We start from the raw sequence: 12,426 nt of genomic DNA, 5'->3' as shown, positions 1-12,426 counted from the left end.
TTCATTTCCATATAAAAGCTCTTTCAATATTTGAAGCAATTATGTCTTCTTCGTTAGTCTTTTCTAGGATAAATATAATAAGCTAACATCCATTTTCTACTCTGATCTATTATAATGGCTCCTCTTATTATAAGTTTATAAAATACACATGCAAATAAAGGAGAATAAAATTACATATTCCTACCATCCAGAGCTAATCACTATAATACTTTTGCTATATATCTTCCAGGTGTTTTTTAAAGCACATATATACTTAATTTTAACAATATACTACTATGGAGCCTACTTATCTTTAAAATACATTATAAATTTTACCATACCAATAATAGCCTTCTCTAATTGTTTTAATATCTATTCAATAATAAAAATCAACTTATTTGTTAAATTTATTATTATTTAGACTTTCAGATTTGATTATAACAAAACTACAATGATACCTCTTTACCTCTTTACTTATAACCATAAAAATTTACATTCTCACAACACAAACATTTTTTTAATTAAAAAAAGATCTCTGTAAATTTCAAAGGCAAAATAAGGTATTTTATTATTGCTTGAATTTGATTTTCTTCCTTTACTAGTCAGGCTTAATTTCTTTTTCCTGTTCATTGATCAAACCATATCATCTTGGATTTGTGTGACAACTTTATTTTATTGTTCTAGTATTTAAAAACTGACTTTTAAAAAATAACATTTATCAGAATTATGAGAAGAAATCATGTCAAAATGTATGATACAGGTGTTAAGGAAATTGGATAGGCAAATGAATAAACTCTGTAATTGGGAATAAAGAACAAAAAATATGTAAAAATGGAAACATATCAGATTTCTTAAAATTCAAATCTGATGATGTCACTCTCCTTTTAAAAACTGACTGATAGAGAGCTGCCTGATAAAGATGACAAACTGAACATGTGCACATTTTATTCTCTCCTGAACCTCTACATAAATGTCTCAAAATTTCTTTTATTTTACTGATTTAATCACACGAGCTGAAAACAGAGTAGGAAAAGTAAGAGCTTTGGAGGTTGGAAGGTAGGTAGACAAATGGTAATAATTTGAAAGACCTGAGAAGGCCAACTCATAAGCCAGGAGAGAGGGAATACTGATTTGCACAACAGAATTGTCAAGAGGATACTATCATTTCTAAACTTAGGCTAATACTAAGTAAACAAGAATTATGATAGTCTAAGAACATCTCTGCACATTCTATATCTCTGTAATAAAAATTAAAATCTCTTTTCTAAAACATACTCCTGTTGGAAGAGAAACAACTTGGAGAAATTTTTACGTGTATTTATACCTGGGCTAATGTAGCAATCTGTGGCTGGGCTTGAACTGTCATTTGTTGGTTTTCAGCTTCTGTTACAGCTGCATCTCCACTCTGCTGGTTCTCTGCTCCAGATTCCATGGTCATTTAGTTACCTATAATCATAAGAAGAGTGTTATCAGCACTATAGTGCTTTGTTCTTTTGTAATTTTAAAGGCAAATTTCAAGTTATAAACAGGTGTATGTGGTGGTTAGATTCCACATACACTTAGAAATCTAGTTAAAATATAGCTGATTATTGCCAAACTAGTCCAAATTCGTTGGAAATTTTGCTGTAAGTCACAATCCTCTAAAAAACAAATACATACTTTGTCCTTCTTGTTCCTTCCCAAAGGCATAATTACTATTTAGAAATAAGAAGGGACTCCTCTCCTCCATTAATCTCCTCTACTAACATGTGTGATGGCCATGTATGGGGGAGGGACAAACAATATTTTTCCAGTCAGTGAGGTGATGACAGAGTTTATGACATATTAGTTTCATGAGGGGAAAAAACAGAGAATCATAAACTACTCTTATGTAGTTTTGTGGCGATTAATGGTGGTAGAATATCAGCTCAAATTTCAAGAGCCCCAACTTGCAGGGTAATCAAGATAGAAAGATGAAGTGGCCACACAGCCAAATGAGAGGCCCTGAACACTGAAGCAGAGCATGCTCTGACTTCTCACCTTCTTTATGCTGTATAACACCACACACACACACACACACACACACACACACACACACACACACACACACACACACACACAAACACAATACCTCCTTTTCAGATTTTTAATTCTGAAATTTTGGATAAACTAATAAGACTTGCTGTCTGCTTTTTGAACCCCGCTTTGCTAAGTACTTAGCACATTTGTTGGGTAATCTGGCACTGGATGGCAGCAGAAGTCAACGGGCAGCAATTCTGAGGTAGCAGTAGCTACATAGATGTTTGGGAAATTTCTGAACTGAGGAAGCAATCCTGTCTAAGGAATTCAGAAGAAGAGGGACTGCTTCTTTCTGGTGTACATACACCCGTTTTTACCCAGTGTCTAGCATTTTATCTGTCACATTTGTTAAATGACAAGAGAATATTTAGAGTGATTCCATGAATAACACAAAAATCCCAATGTTTTTTTGGAATTTATTACATTTATTTTGTAACCTTGAAATTGATAAACAATCAAAACTGTTGCTGACCCTTACATGATTTTACATGTCATCACAATGTATTTGCATAATACATGTCATCATTCACAAGATTCTATAAACAGAAAAGTGTTTTACAAGTGACAGTTAAAAATGAAAGTGACAATATCTGTTATACAAATAATTTTGAAATTATCAGAATCCAGAAAACACAGATGGCAAAGGAAAAAGATCACAGATTTGACTATATTATTCTTTAAAATGTTCACATAACAGCCAAAAATATAAGTGCACTAGCAGAAAATACTTGCCACATATAATCAACACAGTAACATCCAGAATACAGAATCACTAATCAATAAGAAACTCTTATTAATGACTAGTTCACAAAGATACATATTCAAGGGTTTTAATTGTAGAATAGCTCCCCCCCAAAAAAAAGAGAGAGAGAAGGAAACAAATATCCATCATTAGGAGGACCATTAAAGAAATTAGAGCAATGCAAATCTATAATGTAACAATACACAAAGGTTTCTAAGACAAACTGAGTGAAAAGGCACATCACCGAACATACTGTGAAATAGACCTTATTTATGTTAAAGACAAGTAAATCAAATTGTACAAGTGTACGCATGGAAAAAGGTACAGAAGGTTATATATTCAACTGTAAGCAGTAGCTCTAAAGAAGGGAGATAGCATTTGGTAGAACTAGAAAGATTGATGACTTCAACTTTCACTCTTCAAATACTTTAGTATCGATGCTTGTTTTTAAATTTCTTTACTGTGAGCATGGATTCAGGATTACTTGAACAGCTTGAAAAAAAATACTAGAAGTCGTACATAACTTTTTTTTGCAAAGAACCAAAACTTTATTTCAATTATGATTCTGAGACAACAGTTTACCCAAAGTTTTCAAATTCCACATTCTTTATTTGAAATTATCCATATTGGTTTAAATTTTGCCTAAACTGTTTACCCTGTATTTCTAAAGAGTAAAAATGACCATCTAAAAATTACCCAATAACTTTGGTTATTACCACTTGTGATGATTCACCAAGTTGTACACTTCAGATCTGTGCTCTTTTACACTAAAAAGTTTCAGACAGACATCAAATGTAACAGGAAGCAATCGCCACCACAAATCAGTTTATTCTAAATAAAATGTCCATATTTTTCATCTGGAAGAAAACACCTTGTGAAAGCAAAAAACCTAATCTCAATAACTATAAGTAAATGAATTCAATCAAGGACAGGACTGAGTCAAGCTAAATAAAAGTGGAAATCTGCAAACTTTTCTCCATCTTCTCCCTTAAGTCATCATTTTTACTAGAATGAAGATAAAAACAGATTAAGTAACATAAAAGCTCCTTTGTAGATGGAATACACACAAAAATTTTATTCCAAACTTTTTTCCCCTTTGTATGCTGTACGGCGGAGTCACATTTCATTCTTTTTCCATGTGAGTATCCCCTTATTGCAACACTATTTGTTGAATTTTTTTGTTTTTGTTTGGTTTTTAGTTTGTTTCTCTGCTTGTTTGTTTATGAAGTGCATGAGCTGGGAATCGAACCTGGGTCTCCCCATGTCAGGCAGGAATTCTACCACTGAACTACCCTTGTACCCCTAAACCAAACGTTTTGTAGCTATGCTGTCATCCATATATAATTTCATTCCACCATTTGATTAAAAGTAATCTGAGGCACAAATCATATTTCTTTTGTTTTTATTTATAGCACATCAAGACTACTTAAGGAACAGGGCATCATTATAGTTTTCTGTTCTGGAGAATAAACTATATACTATCAGGAACAAAACTGTTAGGTAAGATCAGAAACTAGAGCTATAAAGACACATTTATAATAGAAATGCACTTTTTCTTTCTTCTTCTCTCCCAACCAGATAATATTCTTTCTTTTTATATGCAACAGGTAGAGTCTCCCACATAAACTGCTAATGTTTTATGATCATTTCATTCAGACAGCCTACCAATCCTATATGAAACAGCTCCTCTTTTTTCAGTATACAGGACAATCTTTTTTATTTTTATTTTTTTAGGACAGTCTTTTTAACTTACATAACTCGAGTAGATATAAACCATCTGGGCAACAATGCAAATAGTCTTTCATCCTAAAAGTCAGGCTTCTTTCTCAAAGTGTAGGTGAGAATTATTTAAGGAAGAATGATTTACTTCAGAAGAAAACTGACTCAACCAAAACGCATACTTTTCTTTCGATATTCACCTTGAAGGTAAAGAAACAGCAGTTTCCCAACTAGACTAAACCAGCATTTAAATTGAGTGCATTAATTCTGGATTAATTTTGTTCTTTTTTTTGTTTATATCCTCACCAGAAGTAGGAAGAAGAGATGCTATGTATATTCTTCAGTTTTATTCTAAGTCTACTATCAGTCTGGACAGCAGTGTAGCATACAGACACAGGATTAGATATTAGGGCCAACTTGTTGATTTCCAAAGTTGTTTAGAGAGATTCCTAATTTACTAAACAATGATTTTTTGGAGGAATAAAAAAAAGTTTGAAGAACGCTATAAAGTAAGAAAAATATTAGGTACATATGAATTAAGAGAATGGTGCATTATCATTGGACCTAGAACATTAGAAATAGAATGAACTTAAGAAATCACTTAAATTCAGTATTGGTTTGACAGCTTGTAATTACTGTTCTTTCACAACAATTCTGAATTTTAAAATTGTTTTTATTTGGGATTGGTATTTAAGATTTGGGCATTAACATAAAACTAAACCTTTGCAAACTATGAACTTGTAACAAATTACAAAATCGTGTTGTGCCTAAAAGAAACTGATTTTTTAAATCTAATTCACAAAGATATACATCATTTTGCTATAACGTTCTTCAAAGGTCTTCCTTTTGATATGAAAAGTAGAAAGTAAATTGCTTCCTGTATGATCTCATTTAGAACATATTTATAAGAAAATTGGGACCTATGCTGTAAACTCTTTTAGCAGTCACAGTCTGGAGTGGTAATTGTTATTTCTGGATTTCAAGGGGCTGTTTTATATATGTATCACCTGGCATTCAGAGGTAAGAACAAAGCCAATCAGGTCAGGATTAAGGTAATTCAGAATACAGGGGTAAGGAAGACACTACCTATATTTCAGAACTTCACCTACTCTTTGAAACCAAAGGAAGAAAGGTTTATTTTGTCCAGAACCTAAATTTTCTGTAGCAAATAATCTTACTCAACCTGTCTAGACAGATCATTTAAACAATCGAAACACAAGGGACCTAGAACAAGAATGAGTCTTTAATCCTGTACAGTTTAATGTAATGCCTGGATAAATCCCAGAGTATATTAAGCAGATAAGCAAAAATTATTGGTAAAATCCCTTGAGGGATGGGAGAAACAATATAGAACTATTAAACTTTGCCACAGGGGAAACCCTGGATACTGTATCGAACATTAGGGACACACAAATCAATAGGCCAAGCCCTTGATTTTGAGGCTTGCTCTTGTGAAGCTTATGTATGTAGCAGAGAAGCTTAGCCTACCTATAGATATGCCTAAGAGTCACCTCTGGAGGACCTCTTTTGTTGCTCAGATGTGGCCTCGCTCTCTCTAAGCCCAACTCTGCAAGTGAACCCATTGTTCTCCCCCTATGTGGGACATGATATCCTGGGATGAAAATTTCCGTGGTGGTGTGGAAGATGACCTCCAGGGATGAGTCTGACCCTGGCACCATGGGATCAATGCCACCCTGACCAAAAGGGGGAAAAGAAGTGACAACGTAGCAATGGCTGAGAGTCCAATTAGAGTTGAGAGGCTACTCAGGCAGTCACTATGATGCAAACTTCAGTTAGACATTGCTACCTATCATATAACTTGCCAACCCCCAACCAAAACCATTCCTGCCAATCCTAAAGAACCTAGGGTGTTACAAAAGATTCTACAAAGTTTCCATGCATTAGGGTAACTTTCTAGAAATCTACAACCTCCAGATAGGTCCCTGGACCAGTTAAGTCCTAAAATGCAGAGGGGTCAGCCTTTCCAGAACATCAGCTAATTTCATCCCCTTATCCCACATTATTGACAGCCCCTTCCCACATGAAAAAGTTAGAATGGCCATAGCCCAAACGGCCCTAAAGAGTGAAAGAAAGATCAAAAGTGATGGTGGAGTTATACAGAGAAGTTCATATTTAACAAATAAGCATGAATGCTGAATCAATATACTGATATTTCTTTTGGTCTCCAGTGTCTTTGAGCAGCTACAAGAAAAAAAATGAAAAAACCGTGGAACTGTAAACCATACCAAACTTTAAAACCCATTGTATAACTACTTGTTAAAATGTACTTGGAAATTTATTGTTTTTTTCTATATATGTTATTTTTCACAATAAAAAAAAGTTTTAAAAAAAGTGAATTGATCCTGTGGTCTGTAGTATTATTATCCCAATCTATAGAAAAATAAAGAATGCTGTCGTAGATACATGGGAGGGAAAGAGTGCCTGATACTTGGTAGAACGCTAGATTTGGTCCTGAACCAAGTGGCAGTTGATCTTAAACAAAGTACTTCAAACTTTTTATCAGTTTCCTCAACTGTGAAACAAGAGGGATGGATTAAAAGATCTCTTCCAACTTTAAATCCTAAGATCTTATGAACTGAGATCATAAAAAGATGTTCACAAACATAATTATATGTCATATAATAAAATATTTATGGTAAATGAAGTATTTTAAGAGAGACTAAGAGTAGATCACCTAGTCTCTTGGTCTTGGGAGACAGTATATAAATATATAATGAAATGCAACACAACTTGAGATAATTAACGATAGTTTTCTAAAATGCCAAGACCAAACTATTACCTACTGAAATTTCTGTGTACATCTCACTTTACCATGGGGACTATGTCTCACTGCATTGCTCGGCTCATAAGTATTGTTACAGTTACTAAATAGTTTTATAGTCCCTTTTCTTAATTTTCAAAAAGGATAAAGCAGTTTTTTTTCCTTTCCATCTTAGAAAGCTTTAAGAAATTTATCTAAGCCCCTAATAAAAAGCGCTGTATCACTTTTGTATCCTTTACATAGTAAAGACAGGAGATAGTTTAAAATGTAGTTGAGACAAACATCCCAATAAAGTCCCAAATGAGTGCTTTCATGACATTAAAAGGAGAGAACATAAATTTTAAGTCAGAAGAATAATGGAATTTCAAAGAGGCATTAAGGAAGGATATAGTATTGATAAATTTGAGGGAAGACAGTGATTTCTCTGCTAAGAGAAATGGTATGAACGAAGGAGGCCTTTGAGAAATAAGTAGACCAGCAGTGGTCACTCCAACGTAACCAGCAACTGCTAGGGGAAAATGGGAAAATGAGAATGATGTTTCAAAGTCAATTATTAGGTGAAGAATTTTTATAATGCAGCGGATTTTACTTCTGTTTTACATAGCAATATATCCTAGGGGGATATTCACCACAAATGAATAATTTGCTCTTCTAAACACAAACGATAAAGTGTTAAATTTTATCAATTTACATTATATATGTTATGCTTTTATTATAGTATCATTATCTGAGTACTTGTTATATGTCGGGTACTGTTCAAACTACTGGGGATAAAGCAATGAACAAAACAGATTTTTTTTTTAAACTGTTTTTATAGAGCTTAATTCTAGTGTGTGAGGGTAAAGAAGAGAAAATTAAGTAAGCAAGTTAGATATAAGAGCTGTGTAGGAAAATAAACCTGGGAAGGATGTTTGGGGAATTTCAGTATTTCAAACTGACCACTGAAAACCTCACTGATTAAGTGAGCATTTAAGTTCATTTACTCAGCACCTATAGAGAATTATAAAGAAGGAGGGGCAAACTTCTGGCAGCACTATTTCCATATAAAAAATGCCTCTACTAAGTTAAAACAAACATATCTTCATCAAATTGCAAATTATACCTCATCAAGCAAGAAAACAAGTCACCACTTTCGCTAACAATAGTAAGACAATGAATGTTGCATGCTTTCACTTTGTTCTTTTTACTAAAATATTTTAAGTTTTAAGAGTGTCCCAATCCACTATTGGCGGTCAATGAGAAGAAGGGATAAGGAGTATGGGATATATGAGTTTTTAATTTTTTCTTTTCGTTTCTTTTTCTGGAGTGATGCAAATGTTCTAAAAATGATCATGAATACAAAACTATGTGATAATACTGTGGGCTACGAATTGTATACTATGGATGGACTGTGTATGTGTGAAGATTTCTCAATGAAAATATTTTTTAAAAAGTGCTTCAATCCTTATGATCCTGAACATTCTAGTTCTAATTTATGAAAAATAAAGCCATCTCCCTCACTTCCTAGTTTATTTTTTTATTTTATTTTTTTGCATGGGTAGGCACCAGGAATTGAACCTGGTCTCTGGTAACTAGTTTATTTTTTAATTCTCAACTTTATGACAAATTCAATTCACTTTAGGACTAGAGTTCAGTATTCAGAAAAAATTAATGGAATTTTGACTCTGAAGAAAAAATAATACATTCATAACTAATAGACATATGAATATATGCTGTGAATTTCCCTTCTGAAAATGACCCTCAATTATAAATGAGAAAAAAACTTGCCCTATACTCTAGCAAATGGGTGCCTCCACCTGAACTATTTCACCAATCCGAAATTCCAGAGATTTAAAGAAATGACATAAACATAAATATATCTCGAGGGTTAACAACAGCAAAAGGTGTATTTGGATTCATAATGTTAAAACTACATGACTATTTTGTTGTCACAAATATATTATTAACAATACTTTGCAGAAGCGTACCCCAAAACACCCATGTGTGATACATAATATTTTCTACAGTTATTTTGTACCTGCATTTATTTTGTAGGGTATTATAAATGTTTGAAAGCCTTTGAACACATCCTAAAACCTTCGACATATCTTGATTAATTTACTGAAGAAAGTGGCAAAATGTTCTTGGTGTTACACAAAGGACTTTAGTTTCCATGAATCAATAACTATGCTACACTGCCTTTTATCCTCTACTTTTCATTTGTACAATTTTTTTCGTTAAACTTGAAATGCTTGTTATTTATCTTTGTCCGACGTTCAATCTAGCAGAACCAAAATACACAGTTGGTACTGGAAATTTAGCAATGCTCCAAGTTTTGATGCTAACAAATAAATAGCCTTTTGGTGTTAAACATACCTTCTGAAACCAGATGTGAAAAAAACAGCATATTCAAATGTTAACTTGTATTTGTGTACGTATGTATACACATACACAGAACACATAACAATCTCGACTGTATAAACTTTTTAGGTTAGAATGATCATATCCTAACAAAAAGAGGTTATAATTCATTTTTTAAGGGAACAAGTTAAAATTCATTTTAAGGGTAGTACGATAAAATTAAGATAAAATTATCAAGTTATGTAAATCCTGACTCCTACACCTCTATGCTCCTATCAAAGTAGTCTTAACCAGAAAACAAACCCATACTTTAGCTTTTAATCTAGATATCAGAGGAAGGCAAAAAGAAAGGTGTATATTATGTTAACTGTGTGCAATTTGAATTTGAAGAGAGCAAGATAAAAACAAAAGAAAGCTTGAAATTTTGTTTACATAATTTTATAAATTTTTGTATTAATGGTAAATGCCAGTATAACTCCACCACACTACTAAAAAGAGGGCACATAATACAATAAAGGAGAATGTTTTCCACGTTACTTAGAACTTAATAAAAGAAATTTCCTAATTTATTTATTAGATTTAACTCAGGGAAGCTGTTTAGGCTCAATATTTGTATTTTAGGATTTACTGCAGACTGCTGATTATCAAGATATTTCAATGCTATTTTTAATGTTAACTTATTTAAAAAATATGTAGCAAACCTTATGAGAAAAATGTTATCTGGTTTATTGAAACATTATGATTTATACTAGCCATTCTAGAATTTGTGATTAGGTTCACAGCATCTTTCAACAAGAAAGCTTCAATGTTTTCTCAAATTTAAAGTTTTCTCTCTCTTTTTTTTCAAAGTATTGGCAAAAATTATTTGCCTTGTTTTCCTTCACCTAAGATGATTCATGGCTCTGAAACACACTTTCATCTATCTGGTCACCAGGAGACAGTGTGGCTTAGGAAAGCAACAACCATGACTATGCATTACTTTACATAACATTTTATCCCATCTCGTCCAATTCCCTTATTTGTTGGGAATATATTGTCAGTATCCTACTACCTAAACACCCACCGACTATTTTGTTTACAGCTTTGTACACCTTAAATCTTTCAAGGAAATGATCACATATAGACTTCTGTATATGAAGTACTACTAAATGAATCATTGAAGCTGAATTTTTTTTTAAGAAAAAAAAGGATTATGTACCTTTACTTTTAGAAAAGCAACTTCTGTGTTAACTAAAGAGTGAAGCTGTCTTTAGATTTTAAGTTTTGCTTAGTAAATCAGCTCAATGACAGTAAGGGCTCACAGAAGTTATACCCTTAAGCTAAATATTTACAGCCTACAGTTCTACTCAACAAAATCTACATAACTGTGAAAATCACTACTTTCGAATGGGAAATGACTATTCAAGTGTTTTAAAAATAAGTTTACAAAGTAACATTTATTATTTTGACAGTTCTGTTTTGACTAAATTTTGAAAAGTAAAAATTCTTAGTGAATTCTTTACAAATCAGACAGGGAAGAATAAAAATTCAGTTTCCTGAAGTGAAACAGTACACGTTATGATGGGAGTCATAAGACAGGAATCTGACTTCACAGATGGTGAAATAGAGATGTTAAGTGATTTATAAAGAATTTACAAAACTGATGCTCAGCTGCTAAGCCAGGACTCTATGATGGTCTTCTGATACACAGGTTCAAGCTTATACCACATAGCCCCAATATTTTAAAAAGTAAAGAAATTTTGTGTATTTGGCAATGGAAATGTTCAGATTATTAGCAGCATGCTATTCATTTTACATGTATCTTGTTTACTACTAAAGCAGCCTGGGTATATTGGACTATATTGGCCATGGTTAACTACAAAGCTGAAAAATAACATGCAGACAAAACTTCACATACAGTCTTATATATAAAAGACTCATTTCAAGTTCAGGTAACTTTTTTATTAATCCTGAAAGCAATCAATATCACGTCCAACCTTTCTGGTAGATGTACTCGTTTTTTTTACCAAGCTGGTAGCGATTTCTGGTTAGGTAATTTTGATTAATAAAATCTCATGCTGTGGTGGTTCAGCGGTAGAATGCTCTCCTTTCATGTGGGAGACCTAAATTTGATTCCTGGACAATGTACCGCCTCCCCCCACCCCAATCTTGTCATTTCTCATGTCTCAGAGATGGAAGGTACTATATTAATAATAAGTATCAAAATTAATGAAAATTCAAAGTAGAAACTTTTCCTTTTAAGCTATGGTATACGAATTTAATCTACTCAATTAAAGAAAATCTATTGTTTCAGTAAACTTTAATTTAAGCTTGTATGTCTGCCTCCTTTAATCTGTGCAATTCTAAAACAGGATTTCTAACCCTGCCTTTCAAATTTGTGAGCCTCCAAAAGGGAATCATTCATTAAATAACAAAACTTTCTGTACCAACTAAGTGTTAAACAGTTAAAAAGAGTTACCATTTCACCCAACAATTCCACTCCTATGTATATACCCATAAGAAGTGAAAACATGCCCACCCACAAACCTGTGTACAAACGTTCGTGGAAGCATTATTCTTATCGGAAAAAGTGTAAAAAGTCAATTGGCCATCAACCAATAAATAAAATGTGGATTAATAAAATTTGCTATATCCATACAACAGAGTATAATTTGGCAATAAAAAAGAATGAAGTACCGATACATGCTACAACATGAATGATCCAGAAAACATTATTATGCTGTTTTGAAAAAGCCAGTCACAATGGGCTATATATTTTATGATTCCATTTATGTGAACTGTCTAGAACAGGGAAATTTATAGAGAC

General features: G+C 32.9%; 1 protein-coding gene across 6 annotated transcripts in view; it reads right to left on the bottom strand.

Moving 5' to 3' along the window:
- CREB1 (cAMP responsive element binding protein 1) overlaps positions 1-12,426 on the bottom strand; it is a 90,710-nt gene that overhangs the window by 70,181 nt on the left and 8,103 nt on the right. For all 6 annotated transcript variants that reach the window (XR_013173017.1, XM_077154881.1, XM_077154880.1 and 3 more), the window contains exon 2: positions 1,304-1,425. Coding sequence is in view for 5 of the 6 variants with exons in the window: in XM_077154881.1 (XP_077010996.1) it covers positions 1,304-1,417 (114 nt within the window). In the remaining variant the exon portion in view is untranslated. The remainder of the gene's footprint in view (positions 1-1,303; positions 1,426-12,426) is intronic.

Source organism: Tamandua tetradactyla, chromosome 3 (assembly GCF_023851605.1).
Source record: "Tamandua tetradactyla isolate mTamTet1 chromosome 3, mTamTet1.pri, whole genome shotgun sequence".
Classification (NCBI taxonomy): domain Eukaryota; kingdom Metazoa; phylum Chordata; class Mammalia; order Pilosa; family Myrmecophagidae; genus Tamandua; species Tamandua tetradactyla.
This window is presented reverse-complemented; position numbering and strand designations above follow the sequence as displayed.